The sequence below is a fragment of the Lygodium microphyllum genome, chromosome 18 (assembly GCF_053477565.2).
Source record: "Lygodium microphyllum isolate KBCC chromosome 18, Lygodium_microphyllum_v1.1.10, whole genome shotgun sequence".
Taxonomy (NCBI): Eukaryota; Viridiplantae; Streptophyta; class Polypodiopsida; order Schizaeales; family Lygodiaceae; genus Lygodium; species Lygodium microphyllum.
Genome location: NC_141152.1, coordinates 43,048,010 through 43,073,432, shown reverse-complemented (window position 1 = coordinate 43,073,432; position 25,423 = coordinate 43,048,010). Strand labels below are relative to the sequence as shown.

Sequence of the window (25,423 nt, the reverse complement as noted above, 5' to 3'; positions counted from 1 at the left end):
AATGTTTATAGGCACAACTAATATGTTTATTCTTATAGTAGTATTGTTAAATTGATATAATATGTACATTGAGTTTATCTATGCTCATAAGCATACTTAGAGTTAATAACATATGTAATTAAATCTAATAGGTAATGAATTTTCAGATTTGAATTGATGCACTCTGTTTGTGGTCATGATTAGAAGCTTAAAATGGTAGGCTATTTAATAAAAAAAATCACTTGTTATTTTACATTTTTTTCAATATTCATTATGCCATTTGCTTTGTGAGAGCGATGAAGGCTGCTGGCAGATCTGCAAGAAGAACTTGCTGGCTGTGAAGAAGAAGAAGAAGAAGAAGAAGAAGACGAGCAGAAGCCTGACGCCATGTTCTTGAGGAGGCTCGCGGGCCCTCTCCTGGGGAAGGTCAAAGAGACCACCGGCCTTGTCGGCCTGCCCGTTGTTCCCAACGCCCGCGAGGTCCTCATCAGCCTGTACGATCAAACCCTAAAAGCCGTGGACCCTATCCCTGAGTCCGCCCATTACCGCAAAGCCGTGGAGAAATTCACCAAATTCAGGCTTCAGGTTTGTCAGGAAGAAGAGGATTGGGAGAAGATCGAAGAGAGGATCGATGGCGGCCAAGTCGAAGAGCTCATCGTCATGGCCAAGGATGAGCTCAAGCTCATAGAGAAAATGAAAGGTAATCTTCTGTTTTTTCCTGGCCCCATGAATGTAGATCCTTAGCAAGCGACTGAGGAATCATTTCTGCAAATTTGTAGGGAGCACCGGTCGATTTTATTAATTTCTTCAATCAGTAGGTTTTGTAGGCATGTAGATAGGTTAAGGTCCTATGCTCCTTTGCAAATGACAACGAAGGTTCATGCATTTGAAAGGCCATTTAAAGCATTCTAGCAAAGTCCATTGATTTAAAAATTCAAGCGATTCAAGGGAGCATATGATCACATAGTAATGATACAACCAATGAACTTGACTTGGATTTTGCAAGTAAGTCAAGGAGTATCTGAGGATAGCTTAGTGAGGGAGTGGGAAAGTGCTCAAGCGATAATATAGACTTCCACGACCTAGGTCTCAACTTAGTAGTTCAAATATATAAACTTCAGGCCTTTAAAAATTTTAAACCCTAGCATTTAAATATCATTGTAGTAGTTTGAGTTGGAGCAATCTCCAATGGTCTCCAATAGTAGGTGGACATCTAATGGCTAGTTAATGCCATATGCATTCCGACTTAGTTGCAATTTCTTGGCAATTAGTAGATTACATTGGCATTGTTTTCAACAATAAATTTTCGAGGGTATTGTAGTTGAGGAGGAATGTAGTCTTTGTGGGAAACATGGAATGCCTATGACATGGCACTAGTCATTGCCTTGAGATCTCCTAGAGTCAACATCACTTGCCATATTAGAACTTGGAAGACCTCAAAGAGCAAGACCTTGTGGATAACAAATTTCTAGTATATAGAGAGTATAATACTCTCATGGTGGCAGCTTGCCAGTGAGAATGGTGAGTTGTAAAAGAGAGGCCATTGACCGTCCATTAGCCCAAGATCTTTTCGAACTTTCTTCTTCAGAGAAAATGAAGTTGGTGAAGGTAGAGGCACACTGGGATAAATTGAATGCTTGCATTTGTTCTTTTCTATTTTGCTCATGCACACGAGATGTAATAGCCACATCATGCATTTGACCAATGTTTGGGAGATATGGTTGGAATTGGATCAACTTTATAGTTGGATGATCATGATGAAGCAGGTGTCTTCTGGAGGTGCAGATGTGGACCTTGAACATGAATAAGTCCGCTTCCATGTGGGAGTATATCAACAAACTTTGGGAATTGTAGATGTAGGAATAGAATGCTGGGAAGGCAATCACTTTGAAGATATGGTGATAACTCTCTTGTTGTAGTTACTGCCCCAATTTAGTGCTTTCTACTCTGTCTTGAGTGTGTCAAGAGGAAGAGAGGTCTTCAAGACCAAATACCACGGTGATGGCACTCTAGACAAATATAATGTGTGATTGGTTGCCAAAGGGTTTGCACAATGGCGAGGAGTGGATTTTCATGATACCTTTGCCCCCATTGCTTGGATGGCTGGTCATTCTTGTCTTGGCCAGCCATATGGGATGGTTGGTCTATCAGCTTGACATTAAGTTTACCTTCTTAAATGGTGATTTGAAGGAGGAGATCTATATAGAGCAATTTGTTAGCTTTTCTTCCTTAGATGGTAAAGTTTACATGTTGAAGAAGGCCCTTTACGGCCTTAAACAGGCTCTATGTGCTTGGAACAATAATATAGACTTATTTCTTCAACAAAAGTTAGGGTATCAGAGATCATTGTTGATCCCAATCTATACGTCCATAGTTTAGTTGGAGGGTGCATTTTATTCATGCTCTACGTGGACAATCTCATTTTGATAGGTGACCATGCCTAGATGGTTAAGCATACAAAGGATGCACTATTTGAGAAGTCTAAGATGACAAACATTGAACTTATCCATTTCTTTTTAGGTCATGAGATATATAGGAGCTTTTGAAAAACCACACACAAAATCGGAGTACAAGTGCGAAACAAAAAACACACCTTGCTCTTGTATCCACCACATGCAACACAAGCCCCCCATGCATGCCTCTCTCACCAGCAGTATTCCATACCACCCTTAACGAGATAAAGGCGCACTTGCTAAGCGTGAACCATCACAGTTCCATAAGCAAAAGTGGTTTTGTGCACGCCATTAGATCTCGTATCCAATTGCAAGTTGAGGCTTTGATACCAGTGAAATGCCCCCCTAGAATCCATCTTGCACACGAGAAACGATGCTGTTAGCAGTCTTGTCTTGTGTGGTCATCTCTTACTTGTGAGTCTCAATTTGAGTCAGACGAGGACATTAGGAGCTTTGACATTCTATGTGTTTTAGACACTTTAGATGGAGGGCACATTAGTGTATTTCTTTTTGGGTAGTTTTGGCCATTTGCAAGGGTTACCACACTTAAGATTTTACTACTTTTTGCCTATATATATGCGGATATATATGCGGCTTTTCGGAAGAGGCGCAGGTTCCAGAGGAATAGTTGTTGACACCCAGCTATCACTGGGATCTCCACGAACAGGGTGTTCCTCACCTCCCTTTGAAGTTTGAACTTCCTTGAACTAGACATCACGGCTTGTGTAGACATCCCGCTTCACGGGATTATACAATCGGTAACCTTGAGATTGTGAGCTATAGCCCACAAACACGTGTGTTTTGGAAGCCACTTCAAATTTGTCACGTTGTGATTTCGGGATGTGAACATAGATATCACACCAAAAACCCTGAAATAAAAAATATCCAGCTTAGACCCAAAGTACGCCTCACAAGGGGTTATATCAACAACGGAAGTAGGGGATTGATTAAGAATGTGAATTGTAGTAGTCACAGCCTCAGCCCATAGACATTGAGGTATTTGATGATGCTCCATTAGGGCACGAACCATCTCGATCATACTACGATTTTCCCGCTCCAATATGCCATTCTCCTAAGGGGTGTTTGTATTGGCAAACTCTTGGTGGATACCATGATGTGTAGAAAAACAAGCAAGCTCATTAGGAACAAATTCTCCGCTCTTATCTAATCGTAAGATCTTCGGTTTCTGCCCTAATCGGTTCTCCTCAAAGAGCAACCAATCTGTAAAGTTGGAGAAAGCCTTTGACTTCAGCTTCAAGAAATAAGCCCCAATCTTGGAAAAGAATATGCTAGTACTTCATAACTATGAGACATTTCTTTTTGAGCTCACTTCCATATTTGGAGTTGTAGACACTCTGGTCGAGTAGTAGAAACAAAACTTCGGAAGCTACAACAAGGTAACTGCCCTGCCTTTGCTTACGCATTTGAATTTAGGCGATTAATCTATGACCTCTTTTGGTATGAGATGGGTCCAAAATGTGGTTGAGCCCCCTCATGCAGTTCTATAGCACAAACATATGGTTTGTGCTCAGGCAAGAGATTTGCATTCTTTTTTTGAAAGACATCTTGGAATTCTTGATATTGGCTTGGTAGCTTGACTGACTCATTCTTACTAGATTCTCAAGCTAGTATATGATATATCATGTAGGTCAGTTCTTGCGTTGCTATGTGCATAGATATACCGACTTTGTATGCTAGATGTTGGAGATGATGCTAGTCCGCATAGTGCTTGTACCGATTTTGAGCCTTTTGGATTTGTTGCTTGAGTTCTTGGTGATATCTGTGAAACCGGTCTATGACTCATATAAAGCAATAGTTCCTTCCTTTAATACCTGGTCTTTTCACACACACACACACACACACACACACACACACACACACACACACACAAACAGAAACCTCACTCCCTCGCTCAACACCGGATTGGCCCCAAAGACCGGCGCCCCTCTCGGTATTTCTTTATCAATTAAAATATGGAAAGTTACAAAAATGAAATGTTACAAAATACGTAACGTGAGAACCGTTGGCTTTCATCTTTTTTGAGTAAATCCCAGCTGCATAAGAACAGTACAGCATGAGCAGATCAACATCCCTTTTAGGAAAGCATTTTTTGTGACCAAAACTCAATGATTCATGTGCAGAATTGTAGTTTGCAGATCTCTGAATTCACTGTTCTTACTGTCCAGTATATTCAAAACAACATCCCTTTTAGGAAAGCATTTTCTGTGACCAATACTCAATGATTCATGTGCAGAATTACAGTCTGCAGATCTCTGAATTCACTGTTTTTACTGTCCAGCATGTCCAGCATAAAACATCCCACAAATAGCACTAAATCAGAGCTAAAAAAACCTATTCTTGTGTGGCATGGTTATTACTTCCTTTAGTTCCTGCATTGGAGAAGCCAACAGCTGCTCCTGAACCTGGATAGTGAGGTTCTTGCCTTAGCAGAAGTGCAAAGAAAACCCAGAACTGTACCTTCGATGGAATCAGCCCATCATGCAAAGCATTTCCTTTGAGAATAGAGAGAGAGTTGACTAGAGGGAGCAAGCTCTACCTCCGTACATGAGTCAGAAACGAAGAAGTACTCTCCATAGTTGATGAAATTGCAGCAATTTGCCCTTAGCTCCTCAAAACTTCATTCTTAGATCTGCCCCTTATGCCTATTATATTTTTTTAAAATGCTCTCTCTCTCTCTCTCTCTCTCTTTTTCTTTTGGGAATTTGTGCCAGATGGCATACATGTAACAAATTTCCCGTTTAAACCTTCCGGTCTAAAATTCTCCATGATTGGTGCAAAATTTGACCTTGGCATAGACCAAAGAATTAATCATCGTGCAAAAATGAAGATAATGAAGTGAACAGATTTTGGGGTCCAAAAATAGTCACTTTCTAAATTTTAGGAATAGTGACTCTTGCATTCCTCGAGTTGTTCTAAGCAACTTTAATTATTGCAATCACATCAAAAAGTGTAATGTGGCTCAGTTATAGTGACTTTTATTCCATGAGTATTCTCACATGTGCATCTTTTGTTTGGGCCAGGCTCATTGTCCTAAACCATCTCTAGTGGCTAAGCACACAGTCCCAAACCATTGACATTCTATTCTTCAGTGCCCATTCAATATGGAACTGGTCCTAAGGCTCAGACAAACCATTAGTCCGATTTGTCCCAATGGCTGCCTCTTCTGGCCATGCAAAAATCCTGACTTATTCCAAGAGAACTCTGGGGGTAAAAAGCAACAACAACTAAAGAAAAGAAAAATAAAATATTTATATAGGTGAATAAGAAAAGCATCTGTAAAAAGTATCACCACCTGGTGACAATCTGCTAGGTCTTGAGCTTTATCTCGGATGGCAGAGTTCTTTACTTGATTGGAGAGATGTACATCTATCCTTGGATGTTGGCCATAGTTTGCAAAGAAAGAAGTTTGCTTGGTCGATGCATGGATACTATTATTATAAGCAAACTCTGTAAAGGGCAAGAGCTCAAACCAATCATTCTGATGGTGTAGTAGAGATATTGTTCCAAGACTTGATTTACCCGTTCTGTTTGACCATCAGTCTATGGATGATTGCCTATGGATAACTTAACTTGGACTTCAAGAAGGTTGCAAAGGCTCTTTCAAAAACTAGATATGAATTGGGGATCCCAATTGTTAATGATGTTTGGGAGTCCATGTAAATTGAAAATGTATTTGAGGATGAGTCTGGCCGTAGCTGCGCTTGTGATGGTCTTGGTGGTAGGGATGAAATGTGCCATTTTCGTGAACCTGTCTACCACAACAAGAATAGAGTCATATTTGTATGATTTGGGAAGATTTGTTATGAAATCCATAGACAAAGAAGAGGAGGGTCGTGTTGGAATGGGCAAGGGTTGCAGGAGGCCATGTGGTTTGTGATGAGGTATCTTGGCCTTGTTGCATGTATCACATGATTTTTTATATTCCTTAACTTCTTTCCACATCTGGAGCTACCAAAAATCTCTTGAAATAAGCCCTAAGGTCTTATTAACTCCAAGGTGTCCTATTGTTGGGGTGTCATGGTATTGTTGGAGTACTTGGAGTCTCGGCTTTCTTGGAGGGATGTAAAGTAGATCCTTATAGTATAACAATCCATTAGTTTTGTGAAGCTCACAAACTTCATTTCCTTTTCCTTCTTGATTTTTTCTCTTGACATTGTTGGCAAAATCATCATGCGGCAGGGCTTTATGGATTAATTGGATCAAGGTAGGGTTGTCTTGGTGACAATTAAGATGGCTGCTAGCTGGAGGTGCTCTAGCTTGAGTTGTGTTACTCGTTGATCAAAAGCTTCTTCTCCCTTCTTAGATGCTAGGTAGGATTTTCTTGATAAAGTATCTGATTGACATTGTGGGCATCCTGGGCGATAGGTGATGACAAAGTCAAACCTAGATAAGAAGTTATTCCAGTGGGATTGTCTTCGATTGAGGATGCGGATTGTCACAAAGTATTCTAGGTTTTTGTGATTTGTATAGATGATAACTTTATGGGCTGTACTCTCTAGATGATGATGCCAAGTATCAAAGGCATCTACAATGGCAAGGAGTTCTTTGTTATGGATCTCATTGTTTATCTTTGGAGGGGAGAACTTCCTTGAGTGGAATGCCATTGGATGGAGTATTTTATCAACTAATTTAAATTGGGTCTTCGAGATGACATCAAGGACCTCATGCTCACTATGTTTGAGGCAAAAACACTCAATGATTATATTATGCAAGCCATCTAGTGTGATAATAGATTGTTCGAGAGGAAGCAAGAAAAAAGAGAAGAATTAAGGCCTCACCAATGGAATCCAGCCCCAATCAGAGAAGAAACCAAGTTTAAACCGATGCAAATAGATAATACCAAATTCTAGCCCTTGATCCCACAAGAAAAGCAAAGATGAAGAGAGAATTGTCTATGCCTATATTGTGGAAACCCTGGACACATCGCTCTAAATTGCCCAAATAAAAGGGCAAGAACCCTAAGAGGAGTTGTAACCATCCTTGAGCAGGAAAATGAGGATGTTCGGTTGTAAATGTGAGTGTACAACCGGACCTTGATATAAAAAAGGGTCTCTTGATTCCAGCCCTCCCCATGGAAGCTTTCCTTGTCATAGTCCAGATGATCCTGCCGAGAATGACCCTTTCCCTCAAAGCCCTGGTCGACTTCGAGGCCTCAACATGTTTCATTGATGATGGCTTTGTCAATAGATACTAGATTCCAGTACTCCAAAAGACCAATCCTGCATTAGCTGAAGTCGTGGATGGAAGACCTCTAGCATCTAGAGATATTACCAAGGAAACTCAACCACTCATGGTGACTCTTGGTGATCACAAATCTCGTGTATGATTTAATGTCATTTCCAGTCCCACAAATCCAATCATCCTTGGGATGCCTTGGCTAAAGAAACACAACCCAGAAATTGATTGGGTTAAGCAAAAGATTACATGTCGTGAAAATCAAGGAAAGTCAATATATCTAGGAGCCAAAGCCTTTATGCACACAGTAAGGCAAGAACCAATCTACATGATATATCATATACTAGCTCAAGAATCTAGTAAGGATGAGTCAGTTAAGCTACCAAGTGAGTATCAAGAATTCCAAGATGTCTTTGAAAAAAAGAATGCAGATCTCTTGTCCAAGCTCAGGCCATAAGATTATGCTATAGAACTCCATGAGGGGGTTCAACCACCTTTTGGATTCATCTACAGGCTATCTTGTGATGAACTAGCTGAACTACGTAAGAACATTGATGAGAACTTAGCCAAGGGGTTCATTAGGTACTTGAAGTATCCTATTGGAGCCCCAATTCTATTCGTGAAGAAGAAAGACAGGTCGCTTTGAATGTGTGTGGATTATCGAGAACTCAACAAGATAATAGTCAAGAATCGATACCCTTCGCCATTGATACCAGAGCTCTTGGAACGCCTTGGAAAAGCCAAGATCTTCACAAAGATTGATCTATGAGGAGGTTACAATCTTGTACAAATCAGAGAAGGAGATGAATGGAAGACAACCTTCCGCACAAGGTATGGTCACTTCGAGTATGTTGTTATGGCATTCGGCCTTACCGATGCTCTTGTAGTGTTTCAACATATGATGAATGATATCTTTCGAGAGCATCTAGATGATTTTGTAGTTATATACTTGGATGATATCCTGATATTTTCAAAAGAGCCAAAGGAGCATGAGCACAATGTAAACTTAGTTTTAGAAAAGCTCAGAGTAAAAGGACTATATGCAAAACTTGGGAAGTGTTTTTTCCAACAGACAGAAGTGGAATTCTTGGGGTACAATGTCTCCCAGAGAGAAATCTTCATGGATCCCAAGAAGATCAAGACTATTCTTGATTGACAGTTACCTACATGTGTTCGCGATGCCCAATGTTTCCTTGGCTTTGTCAACTTCTACAGGATATTTATCAACGATTACTCAAAGATAGTCACGCCACTTACCAGACTCATAGGAAACTCAAAGTTCTTATGGCCCCTAGAACCCGAGAAGGCCTTCCAAACCCTGAAGACTGCTTTCACCACTTTCCTAATTCTAGTCCACCCAGATTCTACCAAGTCATTTTTCTTGGAGACCGATGCATTAGACTATGCCTTAGGAGCCATCTTGTCCGAGCATGGAAATGATGGTTATATGCATCTAGTGGCATTCCACTCAAGGAAGTTCTCTCCTCCAGAGATAAACTATGAGATCCATGATGAACTCCTTACCATTGTAGATGCCTTTGATACTTGGCATCATTATCTAGAGGGTGCAGCTCATAAAGTTATCGTTTATACATATCACAAAAATCTAGAATACTTTATGACAACCCGTATCCTCAATCGAAGACAATTCCGTTGGAATAACTTCTTATCTAGATTTGACTTTGCCATCATCTATCGCCCACGATGCCAATAATGCCAATGAGATGCTTTATCAAGATCCTACTTGGCACCACTTACCAAACTCATAGGAATCTCAAAGTTCTTATGGCCCCCAGAACCCGAGAAGGCCTTCCAACACTTTCCTAATTCTAGTCCACCCAGATTCTACCAAGTCATTTTTCTTGGAGACCGATGCATTAGACTATGCCTTAGGAGCCATCTTGTTCGAGCATGGAAATGATGGTCATATGCATCTAGTGGCATTCCACTCAAGGAAGTTCTCTCCTCCAGAGATAAACTACGAGATCCATTATGAAGAACTCCTTGCCATTGTAGATGCCTTTGATACTTGGCATCATCATCTAGAGGGTGCACCTCATTAAGTTATCGTTTATACATATCACAAAAATCTAGAATACTTTATGACAACCCGTATCCTCAATCGAAGACAATTCTATTGGAATAACTTCTTAGATTTGACTTTGCTATCATCTATCGCCCACGATGCCAATAATGCCAATGAGATGCTTTATCAAGATCCTACTTGGCACCTAAGAAGGAAGAAGAAGCTTTTGATCAACAACGATCAATACTACTCAAGCCAGAGTACCTCCAGCTAGCAGCCATCTCCAGTTGTTACCAAGACGACCCTACCTTGATCCAGTTAATCCATGAAGCCTTGCCGCATGATGATTTGGCCAACAATATCAAGACTAAAAATCAAGAAGGAAAAGAAAATGAAGCTTGTGAGTTCCAGGAAACTAATGGATTGTTATACTATAAGGATCTACTTTATATCCCTCTAGGAAAACCAAGACTCCAGATACTCCAACAATGCCATGACACCCCAACAATAGGACACTTTGGAGTTAATAAGACCTTAGAGCTTATTTCAAGATATTTTTGGTGGCCCCAGATATACAAAGAAATTAAGAAATATATAAAATCATGTGATACTTGCAACAGGGCTAAGATACCTCGTCACAAACCACATGGCCTCCTGCAACCCTTGCTCATTTAAATGCAACCTTGGTCTTCTCTGTCCATGGATTTCATAACAGATTTTCAGACAAATATGACTCTATTCTTGTTGTGGTACATAAGTTCACAAAAATGACACATTTTATCTCTACCACCAAGACCATCACAGGCGTAGCTATCGCTGGACTCTTCCTCACATACATTTTTAGATTAGGTAGACTCCCAGACGACATCATTAGCAAGATTAGGGTTTCCAATTTATATCTAGTTTTTGGAAGAGCCTTTGCAACCTCCTTGGAGTCCAAGTTAAGCTATCCACAAGAAATCATCCACAGACTGATGGTAAAAAAGAATGGGTAAATCAAGTCTTGGAACAATATCTCCGCTACACCATCAACTACCATCAGAATGATTGGTTTGAGTTCTTGCCCTTTGCTGAGTTTGCTTATAATAATAGTATCCATGCATCTACCAAGCAAACTCTTTTCTTTGCGAACTATGGCTAGCATCGAAGGATGGATTTACATCTCTCCAATCAAGTAAAGAACCTTGCCATTTGAGATAAAGCTCAATACCTAGTAAATATACACTAAGAACTTACACAACAAATCCAAAAGGCTCAGAATCAGTACAAGCACTATGCGGACCGGCATCGTCTTCAATATGTAACATACACTGTCAGTGATGAAGTATAGTTACTCAGGCATAAATTAGACAACAAGGCCCTCCGCCAAGCTAGACCACCAGAGATTTGGGGCCTCTATCGTAGCCTAGATCAACCTAGCTGCTTACCAATTCCAACTCCCCAACACCACGAAGATCCACCCGGTCTTCCATGTTTCCTTGCTTGAGCCATACCATAGCTCACCACTGTGCAGGGAGAGATCTAATTCCTCACCACTTATCTAGATTGAAGATCATGAAGAATTTGAGATTGAGCATGTATTAAACTTGAGGATCTTCTGAGGTCGATTGGAATACCTTTGTTCACTGGAAAGGATATGACATCAATGATTGCACTTGGAAACTTGTAGAATATCTCCAAAGAGCACCTCTCAAAGTTAAAGAATTTCACAAGAGGAATCCAATGAAACTTGGATCAAACCACCAAGCCACTCCTCATGGAACTCGTTGCTAGAGGAGGGGGTGATGTCACACACATGTTGTGATCAAGTGTACGGATTAATTCTGGCTCATGCCATATGAATCCACACCCCATGCGAACACACCCTTAACATGGCATTCTCAAGCCAACCCTGCGAACGCACCCTTGTCATGTTATTATAGAACCTTCTAGAAGATATGCCATGTCATTGCCTATATCATCGATGATCTTATTATAGAACCTTCTAGAAGATATGCCGTGCCATCACTTGCATCATCGATGATGTCATCATGGAACATTCTAGAAGATCTTTAGCTACCCTCCAACACCTATAGAAGGGGAGGGGCTCGCCATAGATCTCCTTAGTCTTGCCAATGCCAATCTTGGGAGCTCAAGGAGTTGAGACCTCCAAGTAAGTAACTTCGAGTTTCAGTTCTAGTTCTTGTCTGGTTGTGGTATCTAGTCTTGTTTTTTCTTCCATCATACTTGTGTTGTCTTGTCACCTTGCAATCTTGTAGTACGAGATCTTGTTTAGTACTATATTGTATCTTGTTCATCCCCATCGAGGGAGATCTTGTAATTCTAATATCTTGTATTCATACCTATGGTCTCGGGTTGTGGGATCCTTCATATCCTATTGAATCTTATTGTCTATACCTACGGTTTTGGGTTGTGGGATTTTTCGTATCTTGTTAAGTTATCATTGCACCTTGTACCCCCTACGTGGGATTATCTTGTAATCAGAATTCTTAAAACAAATCTTGCATCTAGTCTAGTCTCTCAAGCACAGTCTAGTACTCCCATAACAGCCTATAATCATCTACAGTTAGCATGAAATACAAGCTTTGTCTAAGGGGCTTCATCCTCATCGGTCCACAAAGATCGGTAGAAACAAGCTCCAAGGGTGTTAAAGACTGCCTCGAAGCCTTACTGGAAATAGTATCACGAGTTTGCTTTCCATGGATGTAGGAAACACAAGGCTGCTGGCTCACCACAATATCTGGAAAACCTCAAACAAGCTGTCCCTTAGACGCCTTCCGCAGGTATTCATAGTTGAGGTGGCCAAACCGAGCATGCCAAAGCTCGGACTGAGTTTGAGAGGTAAGAAGAAGAGAAGTCAAGGCAGCATAAGAACGCAACTTATAGACTCCATTCTCCTCATAACGTGAAGAAAGAACCTAACTTGATCCACGATCAAGAATCCGAAAAGAATCCACATCAAATTCAACCAAGAGGTCGAGGGCATAAATATTGTGCACTGAAAGTAGATGGTATCCCAAGGCCGGCACATAAGGCACCTCGGATCTATGGGCACCACCTCACCCATCTGGAATAAGATGTATGTCACCCTGCCCTTGAATAGGGATAGAGGAACTATCACCAATAAGAATCTAGCCATGTGAATGCCACAAATGAGCAACACCTGTTGTTGAAGGAGTCATGTGCTGTGAGACACCATTGTCAACAATCCACTCCTGAGTGTATTGGGCTGTCAACGCAGCATCGGAGGCCTTTAGGATCAACCATCTCCAAGTATAGAAAAGCAATTGATGAGGGAGTAGCCACCGCTTCGGAATTCTTTGAAGATGTCTCCTTCTTTATATTTTCCTTCTTCTCCTTGTCGAGGCAATCCTTCTTCTAGTGACCTGTCTTGCCACAAATGTGCCAAGTGGACTCCTTTTTCTTGTCCTTTGATTTGTCCTTCTTCTTCTTCGTTTGGTCCTTCCCCTTCTTTTGAGAGGACTGACCAACCAAGGCCTCAGATTTAGAAGCATTGGTCCCTTTCAACCGCTCCTCTTGGGCAAGACCATAGAAACCAACTTTTACCGAAGAGTCTCAGACCACCCTGAATCAATCAAGGCGGAATAAAAACCACTGAAATAGAGCAGTAACTATGAAAGAAGATTTATCGCCATGTCTTTAGAAGTGATCACCTTTCTGGCATTTTGGACCTGCATCTGAAGCTGCCTTAGCTTGTTAATATGCTTCCACATAGAAGATGACTTGTTGACACTCATGGTTCTCATTTGCACTTCCAAAGAAACTCGTTTCATGATGGTTATATGATTATACATCTGATCAAGCTCCAGCCATATCTTTCGGGCCATTGTCAAATGCTCGGTATGAGAGAGAACTGTTATAGTATATGAGAGAAATAAAAACAAGCGGATGCGAGCATTGAGTTTGTCCCAATGTGCTCGAGCCTTTGCCAACTCCATCTTATCATTGGAAGAGAGTTTGGACTCGTTTCAGGAAGAAGGATGATGAATAGCCTTTGTAACAAGCTCCACCAAATTATAGAACTCCAAAATGGCAAGCATCATAATCTGCCAAATGCGGTAGTTCTCGCCATCAACACGACACCTTCCGGTCCATGATCGCTTGAAACTTGGTCTCGGTCTTAGAAGACATCTTCACCTACAATGCCTGCACAAAACACAAAAAACAGCCCCCTTTGACTATGTGAATGCAGCTTGCTAGGGCTCTTCACCGCTCATCCCACTTTGTCTTCACCCGTTGAAGGCGATGAAAAGATAAAATTTGCACTTGAAGGCCCAAAACATAGCCTTTTTCCTTCTCTAATAGCAAAAATCAGTAGCAGCTTTAGCAAATCTGCTCCTTTCTTGCATGCCTATGCTCGTCTTAGCCTTGTTTTGATGTGTAGCCCTCTTAGTCGCCCTTGAATGCTGAAAATAGTTGTGTTGCATTGAAATCTCCTCTCTAGGTAGGTCCACCCAGTCCTTCAATGCTCTGATACCATGTCAGAGTGAAGTAGTGCAGAAGTGTATAACCAAGACAAAGAGTGAAGAGAGAGAGAGAGAGAGGCAGTGGGACAGAAAATCTGCAGTGAAGAATGCTGTATAAGGAGGTAGATATGTACATAGGTGTAGAGAGAATGTGTGTGTACGTCTCCACCTCGAAGATCTCACACTCTGTGAACCCCAAGGGCATTCCCCACAGTTTGTAGCCTAGAAAACTGAGAGCATAGCTCAAAAAAAGTGTGGAGATTGGGACCAATAAATAGGCCACAAAAAATACATGGAATAATAATGTAGGTCGGTTGCATTAAATGCAACCGATTGGACAAAAATTGTCCAACCTATTGCAGGCTGTTCGACTTGCCACATAGACTTATCATGTGTCATGTCGCTTGTTGATGTCAGTTGCTTGCCACGTGGACTGCTTGATACATCTGTTGGGAATTGCTCAGATTTGCACCTGCCTGTCCAGGGAATGCCAATATCTTTGTCTAGGAATGAAGGGTGGATCTACATTGGGGCCTTCATGTAACTCTACTTTGTCACCAATTATTACGGTCGAGTCCATGTTTCTACACATTTATCAGGTGAAGGAGCCTTTGATCGTCCCGCCTTTTGAGCAGCCTTGGCTTATTGATAGTGGTGCATTGAGTCATATGACTACCCAAGGTGATTTGTTGCAGGATCTTTGTCTGTCAGAGGGTATCGTCATTGTTGGGGTGACATCTCTTGGCACCTTGTCTCGATTGGTTGACCATCCATCGAGCTTCATCTTTGAGGCCCTACATGTTCCAGACGGCCGGGGGTTCCTCTCATCTCAGTTTATGGCCTTCCTAGACTTGGGACCCGCATTGTCTTCACTGAGTTCGGTGTTTTTATTGAGGATTTTCTACAGGAGCCACTTTTGTGACAAATTGGTAGGATAGGGGGCTATCTATGCTGCATTCCCCTTCCATTGTGTAGGGCCCTCCGAGGCAACTTTCTATTGTTGCACCCATTTCCAATCATGCACCATTTATCCCACAGGTTCCATCCCATCCCCCATTATCTCCTTTGGTGGTTTCCTTGTACCTTCCATCCCTTTCAAAGGGAGACAATATTGGTGATGCAACTATGGATTTCGAGGTCCTTTTTGTTTCAAAGGGGTTCTAGTCTACTTTGGGCCTTTCTTTTATGTTGTGACCTTTGTTTCTATGCAGCTCATGGTGTCTTCCATAGTTCCTCACTATCATCTCATAGTGGGTTAGAGGCTTGGCTCACCCATTCCCGATTGGAGTTTTTGGGAGTGATCCATACGAGGCCTCTTTGTTTCCATTGCCCTTGGGTGGCTTTCTGTTTGATTGGATTTTTATATGGAGAGGGGGCTTTGCTCCTTGACCAGCTTTCTTCATCGACAAACTTCATCAGCATTGACACTCTTCCTACCATCCTCAGATCCACGTCTCCTTTGGCCTTCTACCACATCTAGGATGTGAGAGGGGGTGTTAGTAGTTGTGTATCTTGTATGGTTCCCTCTTCCTTATGAGGCTTGGATGAGGATGTTAGGAGCTCTGACATTGTATTTGTTTGTTATTTTATGTGTTTTAGACACTTTAGATATGTTGGAAAATGACAGCTAGCTATGAGGGAGAGAAAAGAGAGACGACGAGTGTGTGCTGAAGCAAAAGAGTAGAGTATACTTGTTGAATTGAAAGAATGAGAATGAAAGGTATAAGATAGACCTAGCTTTGACTCAACTAGAGTTAACTGACTCTTAACTCAAACTCTATGAGTGGTGGTACAACTTATAACTTTAGTTGTGTTCACACTAAGAATTGAAAAAGAACTAAAGACTAAAACATTGGGCACTGCCCATAGAATTGGCAAATTCTAACACTCCCTGCAATGCCAATGTGGTAAAGTACAGGAATGATTAATCACCAAAGGGTAGCAAGTTTAAGGACTTGCAAAAAGCCTCAAACTTCTCACGAGGTAGTGCCTTGGCGAAAATGTTTGCAATATTTTCATGTGTAGGACTATACATCAAGCTGATCTCTCTTGCATAGCATCTCTCTTTGACGTAATGGTAATATACCTCAATATGTTTCGTGCGAGGGCGAAACACAGGATTTCGTGTCACTGCAATAGCACTCTGACTGCCAGAAAGAATGGATGTAGGACCCTCCAATGGTAAATGTGGTTTAGCCAACAATATGTGCAACCATACACATTCCATTGTTGCGGTGAAGGCTTCATTCTTAATGTATAGAGTGGGAGTAGTTGGATTGTTTTTGAATTCTTTGCTAGCCAAATATGTTTCAATTTTAGAGTAGCATGCACGAGGAGCTTGCTTGAGACCATAAAGAGCTTTCTTTAGCTTGCATATCACGTGCTTTTTCCCCTTAACTGCAAACCTTGGAGCTTGTGACACATAAATATCCTCATGCAAATCCCCATTCAAGAATGCTGTCTTAATGTCCAACTGATGTACCTTCCAACCATAATTTGTAGCCATAGCAATTACACATCTCACTGTACTCGTACGGGATATAGGAGCAAAAGTCTCTTCATAATCTATACCCTTTTTCTGTGCATAGCCTTTTGTTACCAACCGTGCTTTGTGACTCTCAATGGTACCATCAGCCTTGCGTTTGAGTTTAAAAATCCACTTTGTGCCAATGGCCTTCTTGCCAAGTGGTAAATCCACAAGATCCCATGTAGAGGTAGTGGCAATAGAGTCTAACTCAACTTGCATGGCCTGCATCCAATATACATCTTGCTGAGCTTCGTCCAAGGAAGTAGGCTCATCATCATCTAATAGTGAGTTTATAAATACATGCTCATCACAATCATCTACTTTTGTAAAATCAATCGAATGGGCTTCCCTTGCATCATGCATTGCATGTCTAGCAACCCTTCTAGTGCGTTGAAAGGAGCATCCATTTTACTCTCCTGGAGAGTTTGTAACAGTCATCTTGAGACTGAAGCCACTGTTAGAATGACTCCTCAACAGAATGTTGTTGTTGAAAGGAAGAATCGTACTCTTATGGAGATGACTCATATGCTCAAAAGCAAGGGGTTGCCTCATAAATTTTGGTTAGAAGGCCTTCAATGTGCAAATCATGTGTTAGAATCGTATAGCTACTAAGGCACTAAAGACAATCACCCCATTTGAAGCTTGGCATGGCAAGAAACCCAAGGTTGACTACTTTCAGGTGTTTGGTTGCATAGACTATGCACATATTCCAAAAGAGCTTCGTGGGAAGCTTGACGACAAGGTTGTAAAATGAATATTTATTGGCTACAATTTGGAAAGCAAGGGTTATCGCATGTATGACCCACACACAAAGAAAGGTTTTGTCAGTAGGAATGTCATATGTGCGACGAGGCATGACAATGCAAAAGAGACTGCAAGTTTCCTTTTAGAGCAGATTATCTGCCGTTTCGGTCCACCGAAGGAACTAGTATCGGACCGTGGAACCCACTTTTTGAATAAAGTGATCAAAAGCTTGACTGAAGCGTGGCAAATCAAGCATAACAAAACGACTCCCTATAATTTGCAAGCCAACGGGCAAGTCGAAAGTACTAATAAGCAGCTTGTGGGTATCTTGTCTAAAATAGTCTCGGAGAAGAAACGAGACTGGGACAGGAAGTTGTATGTGGCAGTATGGGCGTACAATACAACGTTCAAGTGAGCTACCGGCCATACTCCATTTAAATTAGTTTATGGGGAAGAGTGTGTGTTACTTCTCAGAAAATGTTGCATTTTCACATAATCAGTTTCAAATGCCAACCACCCTTGACATTGGTGATGTCTGTGAGGGTCTCTTGCCACTTTCTTTGGACTCCATGCCTACTGTGAATGGCTAGACAGACATAATACAACAAGCTGTTGTTGCACCATATGCTCCTGAACATCAGGATATCGATGATGGTTTGCCACATGCAATGGAAAATGCAATATAGCATGAAAGGACTGCTGTAAATGCAGCAAAAGCACAAGACATGTACTCCCCTCTCTATTTGTGCGAAGTGTCTGCACTTTCAAGCTAGTTTCAGTCTCAAGCTTTGCAACAAGATGTTTAAAATGCATAAACACATCCGATTTTGCTTTCAGCCCATACACCCATGTATACCAAGAGTAGTCATCAATAAATGTAACAAAGTAAAGATGACCGCCAAGTGCACGTGTCCTCATGGGATCACAAACATCAGAGTGAATAAATTGCAATTTCCGGACAGCATGCACTGCACCATCCTTTTTGAAGGCAAATTTGTGCATCTTGCCCAAAATACATCCCTTGTATGCACGAGGAGGTGGAGTCTCCATTGGAGGCAATGCATCTACCATATGACACCTTTGAAGGGTCATCAAACTCCCAAAACTCATATGTCCAGACTCCATAGTAGGCATGCCATAGCTCCATATTCTGCATAGCGGGCGATAAGAGTAGTGATTGCTAGAGCATCAAAACTGTAACAAACCCTTGTACAAGGTCCCATATAGCCTGAGTGCATAATCTATCTCCTTGTCTCTGACAATGCATTTGTCATCTTGAAAGATGACCTAAAAGCCATGCTTGTTAAAAGCAGAGATAGACAATAAATTCTTTGTAATGCCAAGCACAAACAAGACATCTAGAAGGATGAAGTTAGAACCATTTGCAGCAGTAATAGTGATTGTCTCAATGCCACAAACATAATAACTATTGCTGTTTGCAATATGCTTCCTAGCAAGGGCTGAATACAAACAGAAAAATAAACACTTTCTAGAAGTGATATGCTTTGAAGCTCCGCTGTCAAAATACCATGTTTGCTGCGTTTCAGCAGCATTAAATGCTGAACTAGCCATTCAAGAATCATAATTGCAAGTTAAAAATGCATAGTCCTCTTCCACAAAGTTGGCTGAAGCATCACCATCAATAGACTTACTAGCTGATGTCTCTTGGACAGCCAAATTGGAGTCATTTTTCTTCTCTTTGGCTAATCTCTTATGGCATTCATTAATATAGTGACTTGGCTTCTTGCAATAATGACACTTCCCCTTCTTTTAAGACTTTTCTATGTCTTGGACAGCCTTATTTGATGGCTGTCCAACATCACCCTTTTGTTGATTTTTTGCATTTTGCTCAACTTTTTCTTTGCCTTTGAACTTGGAAAGCATAGCCACATCTCTTGAACACAATGCAACATTTTTTTGAGTGTGTTATTCTTGCAACAAGAGACCTTCCAATTCCACAAATGTAAGTGGCTTCCCCTGGCACAAAAATACAACAATATCAAAGAGGTGTGAAAACCAAGATATGTCTTTGGAAGAGAGTTCAGTGTGATGTTTACCGATTCAGTATCCTGAACAATTTCATTCACATTGAGCAATTGCCCATGCAAATCTTGTATGTGAGTAAGCTGATTTGTCATGCTATCACCTTCATCCATGTTCACATTGGTCAACTGTCTATGGAGATAGATATTTTGGTCTCGTTATGTACTCCAAAGATGTGTGGAATGATTGATCGAAGAAAGTGCATGTGTATCTTTTGAGTCTCCTCTCTAATCCTTGGTAGGAGGGGGATGAATCATGAGAGGCAGTAGCACCACCAACCTGTCCTCTAGCGTTATGTTGAGGTGTTTGAGGTGCAAGACCTCCTAGTCGCTGCAAGTCACTTGTAACATAGTTCCACAAGTCCTTTGCTACAAGAAGGTTGCGGACCATAAAACTCCACAATGGGTAGTTTGATCCATCAAGTTTGTGAAGTGAGCGATGCGCAGTGGCGATGCAATGTCCGGCGATGAAAATGTCAGGTAGAGAGCAAAACGTGTGCAAGAGTAGAGAGTGAGAGTCAAAGATAGAAATGTACGATGTTCTTGGGTACAATTTGTTGTGTTGTACCTCTTTAGGTTTTAGATAGATATATATGAAAGTACAAATGTGCTAAGGGTATGTTCACACCCATGCATATATAAAAGGCATGATGGCCCTTTATTCCTAACAACCTCCCATCTAAAGGCAATGTGCCTTAAGAGGAGAAAAGAATCAGCTAAGTCTAGGTATATACAAAGCTGAAATATATATACCTATCAAACTCCCATCATCTGTTGGCAATGAGCAAACCGCTCTGTTGGAAGACCCTTCATGAGAAGATCTGCAAGATTATCATCTGTATGCACTTTGACAAGCTCAATGCTCTTGCTATCAAGTATATCTCTAATGAAGTGATACTTCACCTATATGTGCTTCGTCTTTGCATGAAAGACGGGATTCCATGCTAGCATGATAGCACTATGACTATCACAATGGAGAATAGGTAACTCTGTAATGCTAAGCTCTCCCACCAAACATGAAAGCCATAAAGCCTCCTTGCATGCCTCAGTGGTAGTCACATACTCTGCCTTTGTAGTAGACAATGCAATACACTTTTGTAGCCTGGAGATCCAAGAGATTGCTCCTTCTGTGAAGGTAAACACATACCCAGAAGTGGACTTTCTGCAGTCCGCATGACCAACATAGTATGCATCCATAAAGCCAACGACAGATGCCTTCTGCTTTCCAAAGCAGATGCACAAATCCTTTGTGCCTTTGAGATATCTCATAATACCTTTCACTGCTTTCCAATGCTTTTTACCAGGGTTTGCCATGTATCTGCTAACCACTTCCACTGCAAAGGCAATGTTAAGACGTGTAGCAACCATAGCATACATCAAACTGCCAATAGCTGAAGCATATGGTATCTTGGCCATTTTAGCCTTCTTATCATTGTATGTAGGGCTGTCCTCTGCACCGAGTTTCACATATGGAGGCAATGGAACCCCAATTGTTTTTCCCCCCTGCATATTGAAATGTTGCAAAACCTTGGAGACATACTCCTGCTGAGATAGATAGAGTAATCCTTTTGACCTATCTCTGAGTATTCTCATGCCAGGAATGTGATTTGTACCATCAAGATTCTTCATGTCAAAGCTGCCATGAAGACTCTGCTTCAGTGAGTCCAAGGCATGAGTATCCCTGCCAACAATCAGTATGTCATCAATATATAGAACCAAGATAATCAGGCTGCCATTTACTGCCTTCTTGGTGTACAAGCAGTGATCCACTTGACTTCTATGAAAACCTTGAGACTTCATAAATGTATCAAACTTATGATACCATTCTCTTGGTGCTTGTTTCAGCCCATATAAACTCCTTTTGAGTTTACATACCATTTTCTCTTTCCCTTTTGCCACAAACCCTCTAGGCTGTTGCATATATATGATTTCATGCAGATCACCATGTAAGAATGCAGTCTTTATATCCATGTGTATAAGCTCCATATCTTTAGTTGCAACAAAGCCCAAAATGGTTCTCAATGTAGTCATCTGGACTATAGGAGAGAAGATCTTATCAAAGTCGACTCCATGTTCTTGCTTGTACCCCTTCGCAACCAATCTTGCTTTCTACTTTGGCGAGGAACCAGAAGTGACGTTCATCTTGTAAACCCATTTGCATGGAAGGGTTTTCTACCCTTTAGGCAACTACACCAAGTTCCAAGTGTCATTTTTCTCAAGAGATTCCATCTCTGACAACATGGCTTTATACCATTTCTTGCTGTCCTGTCTGTCCATTGCTTCCTTGAAGCAAGATGGTTCACCACAGTCTGTTAACATGACATAATCAGCCACATTGTTTGCATGAGGAACAAATCTATCAGGTTGTCTAGTAACCCTAGACGATCTCCTAATCCAATGATCATTGTTTGCTGGCTGTTGAGTCTATAAATTTCCATTTTCAGCTTGGCATTTTAGCTTGCAAATCAGCATTAACAGCTTGCTGTCCTAGCTGTTCATGCACATCTAGTGGCTCATTATTATGGGCAATGGCTGGCTGATCATTTCCATATTTTTTTTTGCATTTGCAAGTTCATTTACAACAAGTATTTGCTACTATACAGCAGGCACGTGCCAAGAATTTTTGAAACTTGTCAAGCACTTCGTCCTTGCTACGAATAGGGTAAACCCATACCTTCCGTGTAGCATCATCGCCAAAGGTGACAAAGTATTTCTTTCCTTCTAAAGATAACCCTGGCATCTGATATACATCGGAATGTACTAATTCTAGAGGAGAAGATTTCAACGAAAGAGACTTCTTATGAGACGTCTGTGCATGTTTACCATAAACACAATGATCACAATGCTCAAAATCAGCATAATGAAGACAAGGCAAGTAACCCAAACGAGAAAGCACTTTAATTCCAGTTTGACTCATGTGTCCCAAGTGGCCATGCCACAAAGAAACACTTGGCTGCTCGGTCACGGCAACAACATGGTCACGCACACTCGATACATGAGAGGATACAAGGTATCACTTTTACAACCTGTGGCAATTACTCTAGATCCCTTACTGATCTTCCATTTTCCATCACCAAACGTGGTATGAAATCCATCGTCATCTGGCTGCCCTGTGCTAATCAAGCTCTTCTTGAGCTGATGCACATGCTGTACATGCTAAAGTGTGAAAACAGAAGCATACTGAAATTGCAACTGCACATTGCCAATACTTGCAATGTCACAACCCTGTATAGTCAGAAAACCGCTCATGATGAGGGGTGACATGAAAGGAAGCACCTGGATCTAGAATCCAAGTATGCATGTCATCATCCGTATCTGCAAGTAAAGCATGTGTACTAAAATGTGAAGAGACAAAGAGTACGCCATTTCCACTACCACTGTCATGAGTGACTACATTCACCTTTTCAATTTTGACACTGCTCTTCTTAGACTGACTCTGTTTCTTCTATTCCTTGCTATCATCTATCTTCTTGCCCTTTCCTTTCTCTTTCTTCCATTTGTAGCAGTCACGTTTAAAGTGACCCTTCTTGCCACAATGATGGCATTCAACATCCTTACCACATGATTTACTGCGTTCCTTGCTATCCGATTTGCCTTTCTGCTGCGATTTGCCCTTAGTATGTAAAGCACTGGAAGACTTACTGGATGCATTGTTCTTCCGATTCATTTCTTCCATGAGTAGAGCACTCTCTACATCAACATACAGAAGGATCGTATTAGAATTGCTCATAGCAGTCCTGAATGTATCCCAACTCTCTGGTAGAGTGCAAAGCAAGAATGTAGCCTCAAATTCTTCATCAATCATGAACTTCAAGGCAACTAGCTAGTTGAAAAAGGAGTTAAACTCACTCAAATAAGTAGACATTGTTGTACCTTCTTTCATACACAAATCCATAAGCTTTTTCAGCCAAGAAACTTTGCTTGCGGCACTCTTCTGTGCATACAGTTCTTCCAGTTGAGTCCAAATAGCATAGGTAGAATCCAAACCTTCTATGTTAAACAGCAAGGCATCAGAAATCGATACCTTGATGGTTGAGCTTGCAAGCTCATTTAACTCATCCCAGTCGTTGTCAATTTGAACTCCAGGATTGAAAATTGACAAAAGCACAAGTTGAGATTCGAAAAGAGATGGCCAAAATGGATAGGAAATTGCAGAAATTTTGAAAAAACCGTAAATCTAAAAATTAGGGGGTCTGCACTTTGTAGGATTTGCAGAAAATCGCAGGCAGGGTTGAGAATATGGTTGATAGAGGTGAGAAAATAAGGACCAAAGCTAAAAACAGCAGCAACTCCTCCAAAATAGTAGCTCCTCAGGTGTATGCAAGCTGCGAATGGGATTGCACGTAGGGCTGTGCACAGGGTGAAAACAGTAGCAGCTTGTCTTTCTCTTCCTCGGGCGGAGAGCTGGCTGACAGCAACAGGACCTTAGGTAGGGCGGCACTAGGTGACAGTGGCTGAAGTAAATCTGTGCATCGAATCTGCTTTGTTACCAAATGTTGGAAAATGACGGCCAGCTATGGAGGAGAGAAAAGAGAGACAATGAGTGTGTGCCAAAGCAAAAGAGAGTAGTGTACTTGCTGAATTGAAAGAATGAGAATGAAATGTACAAGATAGGTCTAATATAGGCCTAGCTCTAACTCAACTAGAGTTAACTGACTCTAATTCTAACTCAAAGAGTGGTGACACAACTTATAACTTTAGTTGTGTTTACACTAAGAATTGAAAAAGAACTAAAGACTAAAACATTGGACACTGCCCATAGAATTGGAAAATTCTAACAAGATGGAGGGCACATTAGTGCATTTCTTTTTGGACACTTTTGGCTAATTTTAGGGGTTTGATCACATTTGGGGTTTTACCACTTTTTGCCTGTATATATGCGGCCGGCCTGCCATTCTTCATGGCCAGCTCCCTTTAACAACTGTAGATATGTAAGATAACTTTGGACTGCAGCACCCAGTTTCATTTATGCTGTTCCTTGCTTTGACTGGCTGTGACATAACAGCCATTGTGGCAGTTGACCAACTTTAAGTAACTCTAGGACACCCTGTCCAAGTCACATGCAGCATTGAAAGGTTCTTTAGAATAGAGTAGTGACATATTGCAATAACCGGATAAAAAGACACCAATTCCAGGTGCAAAGCCTTTATGTGTGTATAGTTAAAATTTAAGAATTTACCATCTTGGTTCCTACTCACTCTGGAGCCCTTAATGCATCCTTGATTCTAATATGAGTTGTGTATTAAAAAACAACTATGCATACAATGAATTCACTAACTAGTCACTTTTGTCTCAACAGAATGGAAACCATGGGAAGTTCCTGAAGGTTACACTCTGGAGGTTGACATAGATGAGACTCCTATTCCAAGTCATTGTCCACAGCATCCTCTTTTATTTACAGCAGAAGCACATGTTCCCAAATCTGAGGAGACTGAAACAAAAGACACACAAAAGACGGCCTAAAAACGCTGAAATATGTTCTGTGAACAGGATCAAGGTCGTTTTTGTAGTCATTTCAAGCTTCAATTGTAAAATTGTCATGGCACGGCAAGGGTTATGCTCTTGTTTCTCACCATGGATATTGATGTGTGACTCAAGAGTCTTATTCAAATAAATGTAACTTTTCTATGCTTTGGTTGTCACTTCGTGAAATAGTTTTAAACTAATCCTTTGTCTTTATGTTCTACTACAAAGAAGGCTAGAGCAAGCGGGGAGGCAAGCTCACCTGCATCTAACTATATGCAGAGTTTGAAAAAAGTGCATCCCTTTGCCATTTTTTCCTTTCTGTATGGCCATGAATAGTCTGCAGTGTCTAGCAGTTCTGTTCGAAGGGATTATTAACTAATGTCTGGTTTAGCTGGTCTCACTTTGGAGATTGCAAATGGAAATCTGGAGATTGTTTTGGAAAACTGGACAATAGCTTCAAGTCATAAGTTTTCACCTACCTTTATAAGGTTTTAGTATGTACC

The 25,423-nt window shown here is 41.1% G+C and overlaps 1 protein-coding gene across 1 annotated transcript; it reads left to right on the top strand.

Moving 5' to 3' along the window:
• Positions 1–248: 248 nt before the first annotated feature.
• On the top strand, positions 249–25,096 carry LOC148020806 (putative NADH dehydrogenase [ubiquinone] 1 alpha subcomplex subunit 5, mitochondrial). Its single transcript, XM_087699458.1, has 2 exons — positions 249–679; positions 24,754–25,096. The coding sequence occupies exons 1-2, from the start codon at positions 367–369 to the stop codon at positions 24,915–24,917; spliced, it is 477 nt and encodes a 158-aa protein (XP_087555584.1). The 5' UTR covers positions 249–366; the 3' UTR covers positions 24,918–25,096.
• The last annotated feature ends 327 nt before the right edge of the window (positions 25,097–25,423 follow it).

Bases quoted from the DNA above. Each gene is read 5' to 3' on its own strand.
- LOC148020806 (XM_087699458.1), top strand. From the start codon at position 367: ATGTTCTTGAGGAGGCTCGCGGGCCCTCTCCTGGGGAAGGTCAAAGAG. The intron at 680-24,753 runs GTAATCTTCTGT...TTGTCTCAACAG, and splicing joins GCTCATAGAGAAAATGAAAG to AATGGAAACCATGGGAAGTT.